Source organism: Artemia sp. Qi Xiang Cuo, chromosome 16, assembly GCF_049724085.1.
Source record: "Artemia sp. Qi Xiang Cuo chromosome 16, ASM4972408v1, whole genome shotgun sequence".
Classification (NCBI taxonomy): domain Eukaryota; kingdom Metazoa; phylum Arthropoda; class Branchiopoda; order Anostraca; family Artemiidae; genus Artemia; species Artemia sp. Qi Xiang Cuo.
In genome coordinates this window covers 7,513,062-7,533,376 of record NC_142809.1, presented here as the reverse complement: position 1 = coordinate 7,533,376, position 20,315 = coordinate 7,513,062, and the positions used below count along the sequence as shown (strand labels likewise).

General features: G+C 36.3%; 1 protein-coding gene across 2 annotated transcripts in view; it reads left to right on the top strand.

Moving 5' to 3' along the window:
* The window catches only part of caly (ubiquitin carboxyl-terminal hydrolase calypso), a 143,564-nt gene that overhangs the window by 61,200 nt on the left and 62,049 nt on the right, over positions 1 to 20,315 (top strand). For both annotated transcript variants that reach the window (XM_089102737.1, XM_089102738.1), the window contains exons 5-6: positions 12,244 to 12,415; positions 15,751 to 15,914. In XM_089102737.1, the coding sequence (XP_088958863.1) occupies positions 12,244 to 12,415; positions 15,751 to 15,914 (336 nt within the window). The remainder of the gene's footprint in view (positions 1 to 12,243; positions 12,416 to 15,750; positions 15,915 to 20,315) is intronic.

Here is a 20,315-nt window from a genome sequence, read left to right as displayed (position 1 = left end):
GTTGAAGTAATCGTAACGGGAAAAATCGGAGAGAGATTGTTCATGGTAGGAGTAGTTGTGGTTGAAAGGAATGAAAGAAGTGGTTGATTTTGTGAGTCTTCCCCAATAACTCATGGTAAGTGGATTTTTGGGGTCATCGATCCATTATAAATTCTATTCTGTTGAATATTCTATTGAATATTGAATGTTCTGAATTCTGTCTGATTCTATTTGTTTGCATGTCTGGGTTAGTGTTTGCAAGTCCAAGTATATGTCTTTGTTGGTTTGAATGTCTATAGTGTCTGTCTTTCTCTGTGTGTGTGTCTGATTCTATTTGTTTGCATGTCTGGGTTGGGGTTTGCAAGTCCAAGTATTTGTCTTTGTTGGTTTGAATGTCTAAAGTGTCTGTGTTTCTCTGTTTGCGAGTCTGATTCTTTTTGTTTGCATGTCTGGGTTGGTGTTTGCAAGTCCAAGAATTTGTCTTTATTGGTTTGAATGTCTTAAGTTTCTGTCTTTTTCTGTTTGTGTGTCTGATTCTATTTGTTTGCATGTCTGAGTTGGTGTTTGGTGTTGGTGTTGGTGTTTGCAAGTCCAAGTATTTGTCATTGTTGGTTTGAATCTCTAAAGTTTCTAATGTGCGCGCAAGCATGGAAACATTAAAAGCACGGGGTTTTCCGAAAGGCTGACTCTAAAATTGAAGTATTCAAGGAGACTCTTTAACCTTTTAGAGTTAACTTAACCTTCTGGAGTTGACCTTTTGGGGTTCTCCAACATACAGAGCCTGAAAGTGTGTTCTCCAACATGCTGACTCTGAAAGTGTAATTTTCATGGAGATTATTTGACCTTTTGGGGTTAATTTACACTAGGTTACGTGCATTGGTTCGTTTTTTTTACTAAAGAAAGTAATACCTTCTATTTCAATTAATGTATAGATGGCAGCACAACTGATTTTTCATTCACCCGGACACCTGCAGCCAACCTCAACCTCAACAAGAATCATTTAGGTTCACTTAGCGTGGCGCGCCACGCTAAGTGAACCTAAAATAACCAAAAGTGAATGCAGTTGCTTGAAAAAAAGGGTGGTATTGTAGGTTGGCTGCAGGTGTCCGGGTGAAGGAAAAATCAGTTGTGCTGCCATCTATACGTTAATTGAAATAGATGGTAGCACTTGCTTTAGTAAAAAAAAATAACCAATGCACGTAACCTAGTGTAAATTAACCCCAAAAGGTCAAATAATCTCCATGAAAATTACACTTTCAGAGTCAGCATTTCGGAGAACACACTTTCAGGTTCAGTATGTCGGAGAACCCTAAAAGGTCAACCCTAAAAGGGTAAGTTAACTCTAAAAGGTTAAAGAATCTCCTTGAAAATTACACTTTCAGATTCAGCATGTCGGAAAACCCCATGGTTTTGATGTTTCCGTGTGTGCGCGCACGTAAGACAATTTAGACATTCAAACCGACAAAGACAAATACTTGGACTTGCAAACACCAACCCAGACATGTAAACAAATAGAATCAGACACACAAACAGAGAAAGACGGACACTTTAGACATTCAAACCAACAAAGGCAAATTCTTGGACTTGCAAACACCAACCCAGACATGCAAATAAATAGATTCAGACATACAAACAGAAAAAGACAGACACTTTAGACATTCAAACCAACAAAAACAAATACTTGAACTTGCAAACACCAAGCCAAACATGCAAACAAATGGAATCAGACACACAAACAGAGAAAGACAGACACTTTAGACATTCAAACAGACAAACACAAATTCTTGGACTTGCAACCGCCAACCCAGACATGCAAACAAATAGAATCAGACATACAAACAGAGACAGACAGACTCTTTAGACATTCAAACCAACAAAGACTTGGACTTGCAAACACCAACCCAGACATGCAAACAAATAGAATCAGACACACAAACAGAGAAAGACAGACACTTTAGACATTCAAACCAACAAAGACAAATATTTGGACTTGCAAACACCAACCCAGACATGCAAACAAATAGAATCAGACACGCAAACAGAGAAATACAGACACTTTAGACATTCAAACCAACAAAGACAAATTCTTGGGCTTGCAAACACCAACCCAGACATGCAGACAAATAGAATCAGCCACACAAACAGAGAAAGACAGACACTTTCGACATTCAAACCATCAAAGACAAATACTTGGACTTGCAAACACCAACCCAGACATGCAAACAAATAGAATCAGACAGACAAACCAACAAAGACAAATTCTTGAACTTGGAAACACCAACCCAGACATGCAAACAAATACATTCAGACATACAAACAGAGAAAGACAGGTACTTTAGACATTCAAACCAACAAAGACAAAGTCTTGGACTTGCAAACATCAACCCAGACATGCAAACAAATAGAATCAGACACACAACATGTAAACAGAGAAAGACGGGCACTTTAGACATACAAACCAACAAAGGCAAACATTTGGACAAACACTAACCCAGATATACAAGCAAATTGATTCAGAAAAGTATTGAAAAATATGGGGGCCCGGGGGGGGGGGCTTTGGGGCCCCGGGGAGTCTTTGGGTGCTCGGGGGCCTTTGGGGGCCCGGGGGCCCTTTGGGGGGATGGGACCCTTTCGGGTTGGGGTAGGGGACCTCACAACATTGTTCAAATGGAACTTGTGTATTATAACGACCACAGAGTTTCACCCCAAATCATCAAACTGTTGTCTCAAACTGTTTCGCCCAAATCATCTTCTAAAATGTCTCAAAAGGTTTCGCCCAAATAATCCGCTAAAAGTAATTTCTGCGTGTCCCTTTTGTTTTGGCATCCCTGCGCTGTCACATTTGAAATTCCCAGGAGAAAATTCCCGCGTTAATCTCTTCATCTCTAAGATGTTCCTAGCTACACTATTATGGTTTCGATAGAATATTAATATTTATCACTCTGACCTAAAGATCAGAGAAGCCATATTTAAAAATAGAATATTAATTTATCTCTGTCACTAAAGATCAAAGAGGCCATATTTAAAAATGGAATTTCTATCTCTTTAGAGTCCCGCATAATTCCTACGAAACAAGTGATGCCATTTCTAATTCCGTTAGGCTCGATCAATACATTCCCCACCGATTATGTAAATCAATTTCTCAGAAATCTACGTCCCCTCGATTATGCAATCAATTCCTCGGAAATCCACTTCCCCATTAGACTCGATCAATACATTGTCCCCTTAGAAACAACAAATAAATCGACCTTGACCCCATTAGACTCGATCGATAATCCTTGAATAAATTATGTTATCTTGGCGTTAGACTAAATTGTACATGGCAGCACGCGTTCCTCGTAGTGCCTTCTGAGGCCTCACTACTCGTATCAGCGATGCTTCAGGACCGGTTGACGGTATTAAGTTAAAAATTTCATCGTGTGTGTTGGAAAAAGGATGTTGTGGATGTTGGAAAAAGGTGCTATTTGCATACTGCTACTAATTTTACTACTACTACTACAACTATTGATACGGATAATTACTGAACCTTTTCACAATGCTGAAAAAACTGATGTCTCAAAAGTTTGTTTGGATATCTGTTATGGGAAATGATAGGCGTGGGGGGGGGGGTTTCTCTCAAATTGCTTTGAATCTTAAAAAGGCACTATAACTTCCATTTATAAAATTAAATAAGACCCGTCTGAATTTAACACGACCACCCATTCCATAAAAACCTTATATGCCCCCAGGGCATAACTTAAAGCCCTTGCCCCAGGGCTCTGGAGGGTTGTTCCAACCTTGGAAGCATTGTTATATGATCTTTGGACTATTTTAAACAAAATTGTCATTGCACAATTTCAATCATATACATTTGGTGAAAAGAGGGTTTGTTGGGGGGAGGGGTGCCGCTTGACCTCCATCACTATTGACTCTTAAAAGGGAACCAGAACTTCCAATTTCAACCATATGGGCCCACCTCTAAAGCTTATACAACCATCCCTTCCATAAGAACCTTAAATACCCTAATGGCATGACTTACAACAAAACCCTCGCCCTCAGGCTCTGGCGGTTTGTATCAACCTCAAAAGCCTTGTTATATGATATTTGGACTATTTTGAATAAAATGACTGTCTGAAAATATCTAATGAATACATCTCAAAACACGACGTGTTTGTGTGTGTGGGGGGGAGGGATAGCGGTGCTTTGATCATTTTGACTCTTAAAAAGGGCACTAGAACTTATGATTACCAATCAAATTAGTCCCCTCAAAAGCGTGGATGAGCACCCTTTTCGGAACAATCTCAAATACCCCAAAGGCATAACTTAAAACGCTTTTCCGAAGAGCTGTAGGGGGGGGGGTGTATTCCCCACAGGCAAAATTTCCGACACCTTCAACTACGATAAATAAGATTGTTATCTCCAAAATTTGATTGGAGGTGTTAAGGTATATGCTGAGCGTGGAGGGGGGGGGGAATGTTTGATCTTAAATCACTGTGACTCTTAAATAGGGCACTATAACTTCCAATTTCAAATCAAATAAGGCCCATCGGATGTTTATACGACCACCCATTCAATAAATACCTTATATGCCCTCATAAAACAACTTACAACCATATCCCCAGGGCGCTGGGAGGTTGTGTCATCTCTAGAGACATTATTGTATGTTCTTTGGACTATTTTGAAAAAAAATGTTATCTCATAATTTCAACCAGATGCGATCGGTGAAAGGAGGGGTTGTAGGAGAGGGGGAGAGGCTAAATGCCATCCACCACTTTTCACGCTTAAAAAGGAACTAGAACTTTTAATTTTCAACCAAATGAGCCTCTTCTAAAGTTAAACAACCGTTCCTTCCATAAAAACCTTAAATGCCCTCTGGGCATAACGTACAACCCTTGCCCCTAATCTCTGGAGTTTATTTCAACCCCAAAATCCTTGTTATATGACATTTAGACTATTTTGAATAGAATGGCTATCAAAAAATTTATATTAGATGCATTTTGAGACAATACGACGCGTGTGTGGGGGAGATGGGTAGCTGCCCTCTGATCACTTTGACTCTTAAAAAGAGCACTAGAGCGTCTGATTACCAATCCACTGAGCCCCCTCCGACGTTCATATGACCACGCTTTCTATAAAAACATTATATACCCCCAGGGCATATCTTAAGACCCTTATCATGAAGGCTGGGGGGGGGGGGATTTGTTATCCTCAAAGACGAAATTTATAGACCTTTCAACTACGTTGAACAAAATGGCTATCTTGAAATTTTTATTGGAAGTGTTTGGGGAAATGATGGGCATGGAGAGGGGGGTTATTTGCCCTCTGATCACTTTTGACTAATAAAAAAGGCACTAGTTCTCTCAATTCCCAGTTTACTGAGCCCTTTTTGAAGCTTCTACGACAAACTGTTAATAAAAACCTTATATACCATAAGGGCATAACTTACGACCCTTTTCCTGAGGGCTATGGGGACGTGGGGTTGTCATCCTCAAAGACATAAATTCCAGACCTTTCAACTACCTTGAACAAAATTGTCATATCAAAATGTTGATCGGAAATGTTTGGGCAAACGATGGGTTTGGGGGAGGGTGATTCTCCCTCCAATTATTTTCTACTATTAAACAGGGCAATAGCCCTTTCAACTTCCAATCGAATGAGCCCTTTTCGAAGTTTATATGACAGCGCTTATTATAAAAACTTTATATGCCCCCAATGCATAACTTACAACCTCAGCCCAGGGGGTTTGGTGGGGGGGATGTCATACTCAAAGATGTAATTTCCGGACCTTCAACTGCGTTCAACAAAATGGCTATATCAACATGTTGATCGGAAGTGTTTGGGAAAATGATGGGCGTTAGAGGGGGGGGGCATTTGCCCTCCGATCGCTTTTGAATATTAATAAGGGCACTAGCCCTCTCAATTCCCAGTGGAATGAGCACTTTTTGCAATTTCTACGACAACAATTTCAATAAAAACCTTTTATGTCCCCAGATATACCTTTAAAAACTTTGCTCTGGGGGCTGTGGGGGGTTTGTCATCCTCAGACACAATTCCCAGACCTTTCAACTACGTTGAACAGAATGGCTATCTCAAAATTTTGATTAAATGTGTCTGGGAAATTGTAGGCGTGAGAAGGGGGTTAGTTGCCCTCCAATAGTTGCCCTCCAATCACTATCGACAATCAAAAAGGGCACTAGCCCTTTCAATTTCCAGTCGAATGAGCCCTTTCTGAAGTTTCTACGACAACGCTTTCTATAAAAAACCTTATTTTGCCCCAGGGAATAACTTACAAACCTTGTTCTGAGGGGTGTAGGGGAGGGGCTTTGTACTATGTTGAACAAAATGGCTATCTAAAAGTTGTTATTGGATGTTTTTGGGGAAGTAATGGGCGTGAGAGGGGGGGCGGGTTAGTTGCTCTCCAATAACTTTCGACTATTAAAAAGGGCACTAGCCCTTTCAGTTCTAATCGAATGAGCCTCGTTTTAAGTTTTTACAACAACACTTTCTACAAAAATTGTATATGCCCCCAGGGTATAGCTTACAGCCGTTGCCCGAGGGGCTCTGGGGGGTGTCATCCCCAAAGACATGATTTCCGGATATTTCAACGACTTTGAACAAAATTGCTATCTCAAAATTTTGATTGGATGTGTTTCTGGAAATGGTGGGCGCAGAAGGGGGTTTATTTGTCCTCCAATCACTTTCGGCCATTAAAAAGGCACAAGCCCTTCCAGTTTTCATTCGAATGAGCCCTTTTCGAACGTTCTGTGAGAGCTCCTTCGATACGAAGTGCCCTGGTCTTAAAAAAAAAAAAAAAAAAAAAATACATTGTGTCCACATCGTTCTTTACTTAGGCAGCGCTATTGCGCTGCCTATGATGATTGTCTTTCCAGTGTCGTGTGGAATTGGTAAGTACACAAAAGAAGCTAGTTTTCTCACAATTGTTCACAGAATAAACAAGAAAGAATGATTAGTTTTCCGTATAAAAGAACTAATTTATAGTCAGTACAAATTTAAAATTTTACGTCCAATTTGAATAATACTTTCCAACATTTTAACTAATGTTAAAGAGGTAAAACAATAGTTTGTCTAAAAATAGTTTCAAATAAAATGAATAAAGGTAATACATTTTAACAGGGCCGGATAAAGGGCGATTGGAGCGATTAGGCCCAATCGGGCCCCGCGCCGCCATCAAAATGAACAATTGATTTTCGAAATCGTGAAATGTTCTTGACAATTCCAGTAAGCGTTGCTTCTGGAGAGAGATCATTTTCCAGGCTAAAATCAATAAGAAAAAAAAACAAAAAACCTGATATCAACAATAATCAGGTTAGATAAATAGTTAAGCAATTATGTTGATCAAAAGTGAAGACACAAGGAAAATAGATTTTAAAGCAGTTTCAGAAGCATTTGCAGAACAAAAGTTTAGAAATATGTACATTCACGTGCCCATATTCGCTGATGTAAATTTCAAAAGGCATTTTCACAATATCTAGGGGGCACATACTTAAATTAAGGTAAGCACAAAATGAGGATAAAAAAGAAGAAAAGAGGACAAAAGTGTAAGCTCAAAATAAACAAACTGGACCCATCAACTGAGACAAAATCCAGAGAATGACCTGAGAAATGTAAATTTACGACGGGTGAAAATGAAAAACCTAGACCATGAAAAGTGACAAGACTAATCCAAGCAGCTAAGGCAAAAGGCACTGAAAAATGTCCAAACCAATGATAAACGAAAATAAAATCCAACAGATATGTAGCTAGAATATTAATAAAGCCAAAAGTTTAAACAAGTTAAAAACGAAACTGAAGAGCTTACAAATATGCAGTTAAAAGATAAGCGGCAGCGAGAATCACAACGACACAAAAACGAAACTGAAGAACAAGCAAAATATGCGGTTACTAGACATACCACAATCAGAATTAGAACAAATCAAAATGAAAATAAAGAACAGAGAAATGTGTGGTCAGAAGATATACGACAGCGAGAACAAAGAAATTTGCAGTTAGAAGATAATCAGCAGCGAGAATTACAAGCAACAGAACGTGTCAAAAATGAAAGTAAAGAACAAAGAATTGTATACTTAGTAGACCCGCTAAAGCGAGTATCAGAAAGTGTCAAAAATTGCAGTGAAGAATAAAGAACTGTGCTGTTAAAGGACAGCGAGAATCAGAACGACTCAAAAACGAAAATGCAGAAGATAAAATATTATGTTAGAAGAACAGCACCATCACAATCTTTGACGCTAACTAACTGTGGCGTAAAACCCAGTAAAAACCTATAAATATGCCGTAAACTAGGGAGGTGATTAGCAAGTCATTGGGGCCCTTCAACTCTGGACGTATTCACTGCGGAGTCCTCCATTATCCCGCAGTAAAAGTAGTCAGCAAAGATTAGCTACTTGAGGACTGCTGCCTGCTTTATCGAATTGCATTCCTGTTCCTGCATCAACAATTTTCAAATGAATTTGTTTGGCCTGTTATAGGATATCACTTGCTCTCTAAAGAGTTCCACAAACAAATACGAAACTGGAACTCATGGTTTGCTTTGACTTCATTTAACGTAAGCGATGATCGAACCAAAAATAGTCGTAATATTTTAAGCTTCAAAACTGCTGGACAAATTTATCATAAAATCAATTTAGCGGCACACCCATCACAGACCTCTGAAGGTGATTTTATCTTTACATGTTGGATTTGAATTTTACTGAAAATTTTAATATATAGAGCCCTCAAGAAAATACAATCGGGCCCCGTACTCAATCCGGCCCTGCATTTTAAATATCATTTCCGTCACTTGCAGAAAACGGGGAAAAAGTATTTTGAAGCTGTCTGTCCTATTAAATTATTTAGCCGTTTTAGCCGAGTGGTTAGCGCAGTAGACTCTCAGTCCTACGTCCGTAAGGGCAGGGGTGCGAGTCCTGGTGTTGTTGATTGTTTAGTTTGAATGGGAGTCAGTGGTATGACTCTGTTAGCTCAAACACTGTCGACCAAGCTCCAAGTGGGTACCTGAAGAAATCTAGGGAAACCCACTGGAAGTGTCGGACTATTTGCCACCAACTGCGCGTAACACTCCCCGTCGAAAGCAGAGAATCAGGAGGCTGGTATCTGCCTTACACGGACCATTGGTCAGCTTGATAAAAAAAAATAAAAAGAATTATTAATGTTATTGCTTTATTAATCGTCAAAAATATATATGAAAGAAATATGAAAGATGGAAAAAAACAAAAAGATAATTTCCTAATTCTCCTTTTGACGGCTGGAAAGAGGATCGTAATGTGGTGTAATATTAAGGATGTAATAACCTTATCTCTGAATTTTCTAATTCTCCTTTGAGCATCGGAAAAGGGGTCTGTAATGATAATAATAATAATATTAATAACTTATTTGTTCCCCCTATACATGCATGAATCTACGCAGAGGGATATAGAAAATAAACGAAAAGAAAACTGAAAGAAACTACAAAACAACAAGCCTGAGGAAAAGGACGAAAATAAATAGCCCATAATACTCTTAATAGCTCATGAATCGATAATAAATAGCTCATATACACTCATAATAAAAAGCTCAGTTTTGTTAACGCTATGGCGACACAACTATTTATCTGTCAAACAAGAAAGGGAAGGGGAAATTCGATTTATTTATCGATTATAATCGATCGCCAAACAAATCGATTGTGTTGCTGACCCATTTTTTAGTGACATCAGGTATTCCGTATTTTCGGATAATTAAACTTTTTCTCACCCATAGTGGGATTCCGAGAAAATATTTAAAAAAGCGGAAAAAGTCCGCGTGGATACGCTTTCTATCACTTACTTAAAATCTTCAAAAATGGAACGACATTTTTTAGTGACATCAGATATTTCATATTTTCGGATAATTTAACTTTTTTTTACCCATTATGGGATTCTGAGAAAATATTTTAAAAACCGGAATAAGTCCGCGTGGATACGCTTTCTATCTTACTTAACATCTGCAAAGATGGAACGACATTTTTAGTGACATCAGGTATTCCATATTTTCGGATAATTTAACTTTTTCTCACCCATAGTGGGATTCCGAGAAACCGGAAAAAGTCCGCGTGGATACGCTTTCTATCACTTACTTAAAGTCTTCAAAAATGGAACGATGAAAAATACACGAGGCGGTAAACATTGAATTAGCAATTCAATGTTAAAGCCTGTGTTTACTTATCAAAAAGCGGTAAAAGCCTGTGTTTAGTTATCAAAACGAGCTTTCACCCTGTCTAGCAGACCACAAGTTTTTCAAAGCTTTTCTAATTTAGACAATAGTACCAACTGCCGGTTAGCTTAACTGTTGGGCCGAGTGGCAACCCAAGGTATTTAATGGATTCTTTATTAAAAATTTTCTGTGATTCCACTCTGATTGAATGACGCTGGAAATCATTAATATTATTTGCGACTAGAAATTCTGTTTTAGTAGGCTCGATTTCCAATCCTTCCTCCCATAGATGTGATTGTAATGTATTGCCAGCATTCTGCATCGATAATAAATTGTCCGGAAACAACAAAATATCATCAGCATACGACAAGTGACTAATGTCGATGCCGTCTGTCACATATCTGGGTAGGTAGTGTGTGGCTGTTCTAATTGCGTTGTTAAATATGACGGGGCTAAAGACTGACCCTTGTTGAACTCCAAGACGTAGCTAAATTCGGTGTCAAAGTTCCCCTCCCCCCGAAAAAATTCTCGCAGACGAATTACCATGCCAACTTGTCAAGCACTGACTATGAAGGGGTTCATTCCATTACGTACCAACGATAAAAAGTGTGGTTACGCCACGTACTATCGAATGCTTTTGAAATATCAACTCCACACACAAAAATTTATTTTTTGAGGTTATGATGGTGTTCCAATATTTCTAGAAATATAGCTTGTGCATTTTGAACCCCTACACCACTTCGAAAACCCAACTGATGGTTCCCCACATCACATTTTTTGGTAAATATGAGAGTACAATTTTTTCAAATAATTTACTAATAACAGAACAAAGTGTTATATTGTTCTCGCTCGGTCGCATTGATCCCAAATATGATATCATAGCCGATGTTTCTGTTTTGCTTCACCTGTTTTGCTTGTTCTGTTTTGCTTTGTTCTGTTTTGCTTCACCTACATCTGGTAGAAAAGACCTTCCCTTTGTTGTCTATTTCTACGCACTCTAATAACAGGAACCGCAACGTATGCCGCCATTTACATAGCATGAACTATTTTGGCATAATACATATCTAATTCCAGCAAATCAAATTTTTGAGACAGTGACAGGAGGTGAACAGGAATACAAATTCTTCTGAGCATTTCATCTAATATGCTCTGATACAAGAATATGTCTATCCTATACCGAAGCTGTTTCTAAAACCATTTTGAACTGCAATGCATATGGCAAAAAAAAATTAAAACAACCGACACTTCTATGTGAAAATAATTCAGCGTAACAAAAATGCATATAAATTAATTTTTGATGCATTTTTTTAATTTTTTTGTGCAACCCCCCTCCCCTCCCCTCAATCCCAAACAAAACCATTTTCAAAATGATTAGTTTCCATTGCCTGTCAGTGATGACAATGAATCAAAGTAATTGGAAGAAGATATTTTGTACACGAGAAAAGTCTAGCTATACCTTACGGGAACTTAAAAAGATTTCAGCATAACCAGTTTTTAGTTTATTCATAATATCAGCAAGCACAAGCAGGGGTACAAATTCATGAACATGTATTAGGGGGGGGGGAGAAAATTATCTTCGGTTAAAAAAAATGAAGATGCAAAAATCTCAAAATCTATTGGTCATTTTTTGTTGATTTTTTTTCGATTTTTATGAAATGAAAATATCAAAAAATGCATTTTTCAAAATCTAGACAGGCCCTCTTATACAATCCCCTTAATTGGTACCCTTGAGCAAAAGCACAGCTTTGTTCGTTTACTATTAACGATGATATGGATATTGTAGTGTGGGGGGTGCAAAAGATAAATAAGATTACCATTGCTACCTTGCCTTTCGCACTTTTTGAGTAAAGTCTTGCCAAGGCCTAACGAGAATGTCGGCCATGATTTTGGGCAATTTTAGCCTAACCTGCTGTAAGTTTATTCTTAATATCTAAAAGTGGGCTAGAACGGATAGCTGATACAGAGGAGCAAATACTAATCCCAAGCCAACGCAACGCAAAAACTGGCTACCAGAACTCAGAGCATTATTTCAGTGTTTGGCATAAAAAATTAAATATTCACAGATTTCAGTGTTAAGCATCTATTTCTTACGTTTTTTTTAAGGTCCATGGAGGTCAGATGAGCCTTGGACTGAGTTGTTTCGGAGGATCATTTTGGAGCGGATTTATCAGGCAACTCCTGGAGTCGACCACGATATATGTTTTAGTCTGCTTGCTGTTGTTCCTGATAGAAGAGTGGCGTTGTCTCGAAAATTGTCTCTACTCTGTGCAAATAGGTAGGTTGAGGCAAAATTTATAAGGTAAAAATCTTGCCTGTTGGGTTTGGAAATTTTTCTTTTTTGCTAGATTTTCGTGGTATAGTTCAAAGAGCATGGGTAACTTACAAGAGTGGGAACTGGCGCTAGTATCTAGAAAAATATCAATGCCATCTAGCTTTGCAGACATTTGGCACTTTTTCAATGTAATAATAAGAATAATTAATTTAATTAGGGTAATTTGTAAAGTTAGTAGAGCAATAAGTGTCTAATCTGAGTTCCTTAAATAAAAAAAAATTATTACAAAGCTTGAATAAATGACAAGTGCCGCCAAGCGCCAGATGACGTTGATGGTTTTTTGCCGACGCTAGTGCAAGTTTCCACACGTAAACTTACCTATACTCTACGGTACAGTTCTTGAAAATTGGATCAGGATGTCCACATACAATTTTTCGTCTTTTTATGACATTTTTCATGTGTTAAATTTTTCTGAAAGTTTTGCATTCATAAAAACTGAGAATTTTAAGTTTCAGAGAAGAAGGAGATTTTAGCCTAAAGGTTGTTTTACCTAATGGAATAACGGTGTTGTCACGAAAACTGATCCTACTTTGTGTAAATAGAAAGCTGGTGTAAAATTTATGACGTTTTTGTCTTTTTTTACTGTTTCTCGACTTTCCGATTTCTTGTAACAAATCAAATGTGATTTAAGATGTTGTGGCATATTGTAGTCTAAAGACTGTTTTACTTGATAGGAAAGTGGCGTTGCTTCAAAAATTTAGCCTAATCTGTGTGAATGGGAAAGTCCATTCGAAATTTATGATGCAAAATCTTGCCTGCCGGCTTTTGAAATTCTTTCTTTTTTTCGAGATTGTCGGGGTATAGTTCCCGAAACGTGGATCTTAAAATCACACATTCAAGTTTTAGCCTTTTTCCTGAAATTGTTTATGCATAAAAATTTAAAATTTTAAGTTAAAAAGAGAAAAAAAGAAATTTTAGCTTGAAGGCTGCTCTACCTGAGAGGAAAGTGGCGTTGTTTCAAAAATTTAGCCTACTCTGTGTGAATGGGAAAGTCGATTCGAAATTTATGATGCAAAATCTTGCCTGCTGGCTTTTGAAATTCTTTCTTTTTTTGAGATTGTCTGGGTATAGTTCCAGAAAAGTGGATCATAAAATCACACATTCAAGTTTTTGCCTTTTTTCTGAAATTGTTTATGTATAAAAATTGAAAATTTTAAGTTAAAAAGAGAAAAAAAGAAATTTTAGCTTGAAGGCTGCTCTACCTGAGAGGAAAGTGGCGTTGTTTCAAAATTTTAGCCTACTCTGTGTGAATGGGAAAGTCGATTCGAAATTTATGATGCAAAATCTTGCCTGCTGGCTTTTGAAGTTCTTTCTTTTTTTCGTGATTGTCGGGGTATAGTTCGCGAAAAGTGGATCTTAAAATCACACATTCAAGTTTTAGCCTTTTTTCTGAAATTGTTTAAGCATAAAATTGAAAATGTTAAGTTAAAAAGAGAAAAAAATTTAGCTTGAAGGCTGCTCTACCTGAGAGGAAAGTGGCGTTATTTCAAAAATTTAGCCTACTCTGTGTGAATGGGAAAGTCGATTCGAAATTTATGATACAAAATCTTGCCTGCTGGCTTTTGAAATTCTTTTTTTTTTTTCGAGATTGTCGGGGTATAGTTCCCGAAACGTGGATATTAAAATCACACATTCAAGTTTTAGCCTTTTTCCTGAAATTGTTTATGCATAAAAATTTAAAATTTTAAGTTAAAAAGAGAAAAAAAGAAATTTTAGCTTGAAGGCTGCTCTACCTGAGAGGAAAGTGGCGTTGTTTCAAAATTTTAGCCTACTCTGTGTGAATGGGAAAGTCGATTCGAAATTTATGATGCAAAATCTTGCCTGCTGGCTTTTGAAGTTCTTTCTTTTTTTCGAGATTGTCGGGTTATAGTTCGCGAAAAGTGGATCTTAAAATCACACATTCAAGTTTTAGCCTTTTTTCTGAAATTGTTTAAGCATAAAAATTGAAAATTTAAGTTAAAAAGAGAAAAAAAGAAATTTTAGCTTGAAGGCTGCTCTACCTGCGAGGAAAGTGGCGTTGTTTCAAAAATTTAGCCTATTCTGTGTGAATGATTTGAAATTTAATGCAAAATCTTGCCTGCTGGCTTTTGAACTTCTTTCTTTTTTTCGAGATTGTCGGGGTAGAGTTCCCGAAAAGTGAATCTTAAAATCACACATTCATGTTTTAGCCTTTTTTCTGAAATTTTTTATGCATAAAAATTGAAAATTTTAAGTTAAAAAGAGAAAAAAAGAAATTTTAGCTTGAAGGCTGCTCTACCTGAGAGGAAAGTGGCGTTGTTTCAAAAATTTAGCCTACTCCGTGTGAATAGGAAAGTCGATTCAAAATTTAAGATGCAAAATCTTGCCTACTGGCTTTTGAAATTCTTTCTTGTTTTCAAGATTGTCGGGGTATAGTTCCCGAAAAGTGGATCTTAAAATCACACATTCAAGTTTTAGCCTTTTTCTGAAATTATTTATGTATAAAAACTGAAAATTTTAAGTAAAAAAGAGAAAAAAAGTAAATTTTAGCTGGAAGGCTGCTCTACCTGAGAGGGAAGTGGCGTTGTTTCATAAATTTAGTCTACTCTGTGTGAATGGGGAAGTGGATTCGAAATTTATGATGCAAAATCTTGCCTGCTGGCTTTTGACATTCTTTCTTGTTTTCGAGATTGTCGGGGTATAGTTCGCGAAAAGTGGATCTTAAAATCACACATTCAAGTTTTAGCCTTTTTTCTGAAATTGTTTAAGCATAAAAATTGAAAATTTTAAGTTAAAAAGAGAAAAAAATAAATTTTAGCTGGAAGGCTGCTCTACCTGAGAGGAAAGTGGCGTTGTTTCAAAAATTTAGCCTACTCTGTGTGAATGGGGAAGTGGATTTGGAATTTATGATGCAAAATCTTGCCTGCTGGCTTTTGAAATTCTTTCTTGTTTTCGAGATTGTCGGGGTATAGTTCCCGAAAAGTTGATCTTAAAATCACACATTCAAGTTTTAGCCTTTTTCTGAAATTGTTTATGCATAAAAACTGAAAATTTTAAGTTAATAGAAGAAAAACAGAAATTTTTGCTTGTAGGCTGCTCTACCTGAGAGGAAAGTAGCGGTGTTTCAAAAATTGGACTAAATAGGGAATAGGGAAGTTTGTGCAAAATTTATGTGGTTTCTTTCCGTTTTTCGCGACTTTATAATTTCTTGTGACAAATAAAATGTGATTTGTGGCATTGTGACAAATAGGACAATTTCTTGTGACAAATATTGCTACTTTTTAGTGAGTAGCCTAACTATAAAAATCGCTCATTTTCAGGCAAATTGTAGACCAAGCATTACAACAGCTGTGCAAACTTCAGTCAAGAAAAAAAAGTCCTTCGCCAATTCTAATTACTCAGAAAGATCAATGTGCTAGTTCTAAGCAATCTGCAAAGGAGACATCTATGAAATTCGAGAAGTGCGAAAAGCTAGATAGCAATGGTAATCTGATTTATCTTTTAATGCACCCCCTACACTATCCATATTATCGTTAATAATAAAAGAACAAAACCCTACTTTGGCCCAGGGGGCAGGGGAAGAGGGCAATTGCCTCGCTGGATTTTGAAAAACACCTTTTCTTGTATTTTCATTTGTGAAAAAAAGCGGCTAGATTTTTTTTCATTTTTTTCTAATCGAATAAAATTTCTCTCCCCCTCCCCTAATTTTTGTGAAGTTGTGCCCCTGTTCGTGCTTGCTAATCTTAAGAACTAAGAGCCGGTTTCCTAAAATTATCCAGACTCACGTAAGGCTTTAGCTGGACTTTCTACGCCTTCAATATAGCTTATTTCAATGACCTCAATTGATTTTCATCACTGACAGGCGATGGAAACTAATCGTTTTGACAGAGAATGGTTTTCATTGGGAGTTAGCGACGGTTGTCAACTCTAATTGATTGCATTAAGCTGTATTGGATGCAGGGTTTATTCAACATATTACTTTGAATATTAAGTAAGGGGCGACAACCTGATAAAAAAATTATCAAATGGTCTTCCTTTTTCTGTGTTATTTCTCTACCACTAATAAGGCTAAAGAATCTTAATGAAAGTTACATTTAAGCCCTTTTTATATTAAGCCCTTTTTATATTAAGCCCTTTTTAGATTTAAGCCCTTTTTATATTAAGCCCTTTTTAGATTTAAGCCCTTTTTATATTAAGCCCTTTTTAGATTTAAGCCCTTTTTATATTAAGTCCTTTTTAGATTTAAGCCCTTTTTATATTAAGCCCTTTTTATATTAAGCCCTTTTTATATTAAGCCCTTTTTAGATTTAAGCCCTTTTTATAGTTCGGTCATGATGACACCATTATAAAATGCCTTATGGCACCATGTGATTTCAGTGTCTTTTATGTAGTGTAAAGATTGAAACCATAGAAAGCCTACTGCTGAAACCTCCATGATCGAAAACCTTTAAACTGGTGTCTAGGATCCTCTATTGAATGCTCGCCTTTCAGTAAAAAAAAAACTGTTTTGAAAAACTACCTAGTGAAAAAAAAATTGTTCAAATACAAAGCTGCTTTGTTAATGATTGTTAATTACGTACAAATTCCTTGGAAGTACGAAAAAATGTTTGATCCCCGGACGCGTGGTCATTTTCTTTTCTTTTTCTTTTATTCCTGAAACTTTTTTTCAATTTTGAAAAGTTTTGGGATCATCCAAATAGGTTATATATAAGTTATATATAGTTATATATATATATAAGTTATATATAGGTTATATATATAATAGGTTAGTATAGGGTAATATAAGTTAGAAACTGAGACCGAAGCGAGAAGAAAATTTTGATCTTCCAATCAGCGCTAGTTCCAACTTATTCTTAGGCATTGGGTTGAGTTGAATCAAACAGAGCTTGATTTAAATGGGGTTGAGTTATATAACGGTTAAGCTGTACGGCGTTTGATTTAAACAGGGGTTCAATTAAATGTGGTTGAATTGCCCAGGGTTTATTTAAATGGGGTTGAGTTGCATAGGGGTTCAGTTAAAAAAGAGTTCAGTTGCACGAGGGTTCAATTAAATGAAGTTGAGTTGCACGGTGGTTCGGTTGAACGAGGGCTCAGTTGCACGGGGGTTGAGCTACATGGGGATCCAGTTGCACCTTGGGTCAGATGCACGAGGGTTCAGTTACATGGGCTCAGTTACACGCACACCTTTTTGCCTAGATGGCATAGGAACTGAATGGTTATGTGCGATTTTGCTGCCTCTGATACTTCGATGTCTTATCAAAAGTCGGATTGAAAGTTAATAAAAGAGGCTTGTTTGTGCTTAGGTCCATATCATCCTCATGTTTCATTAGTTTGATTTCCTTTGTGTTACTTTTGTGTTATTTTTCCTTTTCTTTGTGTTACTGTGTTACTTTTCCTTTTCTTTGGTTGTTATTATTATTCCGGTGGTTAAAGTCTTTTCTACAGTTTGTTCTCTATTGTGTTCCCTACTCTGGCACTACATATTTTGTTGTCAATGTTTCACTCGGCACTTTTTTTTTTCTTTTTTTTTCAGTCATTATGTTTAGAATCCCGCTTTCAACGTGGCAGCTATACGAGTTAACCTGTCCGCTGATCTTAATCATAGCAAAAAATAAAGGAAGTAACATCAAGTGGGGGTCTTTGAATTGGAATTAATTTAAGAAATTGAATTAGTATTAGAATTCTTAAGCTGTAATTGAAGTCAGGATTTATCTCATGCTATCGTTTGATGATCATAGAACTGAAGAAGATGAAATTGGTTAGGAATTGACTTACAAAATCGGAATTAGAATTCTGAAATCAGTGTTGGAATTCTTAGTTCGGAATCGATTGAAGATATCGACCAGGAACTAGAATTCTTAAATGTTAAATCGGACTTGAAGTCGGAAGTCGTCATAAAAATGAAGAAGATAAAATGAAATCAGAATTGACTTACGTAATCGAAATCGAAAGTATGAAATCAGAGTCGAAATTTGTTTCATGAATGAATTAACTGCCATAGAACTGAAGAAGATAAAATTTATTTGGAATTCTTAAATCGGAATTGATTGAAGAAATCAAGCAGTAATTAGAATTCTTAAGCGTTAAATCGGAATTTCCCACAAGAATGAAGTTGGAATTGACTTACGAAATCGGAATTTTGAAATCAGAATTGAAATTCGTTTCATGGATGAATTTAACTATCACAGAACTAAAGAAAACAAAATTAGTTTGGATTTCTTGAATCGGAATCGATTGAAGAGGTTGAGTTGGAATTAGAATTCTTAGATTTTAAATCGGAAATCGAAATTTGTCACAAAAATGAAAAAGATAAAATGAAGCTGGGATTTTTCTAGTAGTGGCTGATTTTTACTATGAAACTGATGTAATTTAGAGAAAGTAAAAAATAAAAAATAAGTGAAAAGAGAGAAAAAAGAAATATGTCAAAAGTAAAAAAAAATCATAGAAATGAAAATATATAAGAAAAAAATATAAGAAGAAGAGATATGAGAGAAATATATAATATAAAAAATGGGGAAAATACACAAAGAAAGAAAATGTATAATGGAAAAGGAAAATAAAAAAAAAGTGAAACTATCTGTAAATAACACTGTTTTAGAAATCTTTGCTTTGCTGATCCAAAAGTAAATTTAATTTTGGATTTTCAGTCACAAAATCCAGAATCCATAATTATTTGTAATTTTGTGTTGCAAATAAGGTTAACTGTTGCAGATAATTGGACACCCAAACACAAGTAGTAAGAACACACAGGTGGATAAATTCAGTTTTTTTTTTTTTCAATTAAATTATTTTTTTTTTGACACTTAGTTGTGTTTTTTTTTTTTTTTTTTGTAGTAATTGTAGGTGCAAAATATTTACATTTAATAATTTACATTCGCAAAAGCATTGTGTCCCAGGGAACCTTTTTTCACTTTCTTTTTCTGAATAATCACTTTACAACGTGGAAAAGTATTTTGATGTCTTGGCAATTTTTCATTGCCTTGGCATTTATCATAAACTTGGTAACACATTCTTAATATTTCTGATGTTTTATGACGATCTTACTCTTTAGCTTTCTGTAACTTTTGGCTTTTGGAAGTATGATTCTGCTTTTGACTCCAAACATTTTAGGCCTACATCCCCTTCAATATTCCCGGAAAGTTTGGAATAAATGCCCTCTTCCATTTCTAAGATATTGCAGTTATGTTCTTTGGACAACGTGGATGCAAGTAATCTGGTTTGTGAAGATCCACTTTGACAACTTGACATTTCACTGTGGTTATTTCAACTGGCTTGAACGTAACTTCCTACCCATTCTACCGTTGGGATTGGTCCGTAGCACTTTACTACCCGAAAAAACAACACTAATGCAAAAAAGGCAATCTTTTTTGTGTTTTTTTATTTTGTGAGATTAGCGACATAGCTTAAAACTAGTTATATGAACACTATCAGCTGAATTTCAGATTTTTTTTTTTTTTTTTTTTTTTAAAAAAAAAGGTATTGACTCTGCTACTCTACTTATCTTTTCAAGGACAATGAAATCAAAATGTTAAAAGTCGGTTTTCAGCTAGCAATTTTTGATGCTATACATGCGTTAAAATCCCCTACACCGCCCAGTGTTTCTCCTTTAGCTGAGACTTCTGCTCCAAATATACATTTTAAAATTCTTCAAGTTACGTAAAACTGAAAAACCCTTTGAGCCATAAAACGTCACTATATGTAATCAAGCAAGTCCTAATGAATGAATGAATGAATGAATGATTTTATTCAGTGACTAAACCCGTACAGAGTATTTCACAATCTAATCTACAAAATATAGCATAAAATATCAAAAACTGAAAATCACAAGCAAAATACTAAACACCACACAGAAATAAGGAAAAGGAAAAACAATAAATTGACAACA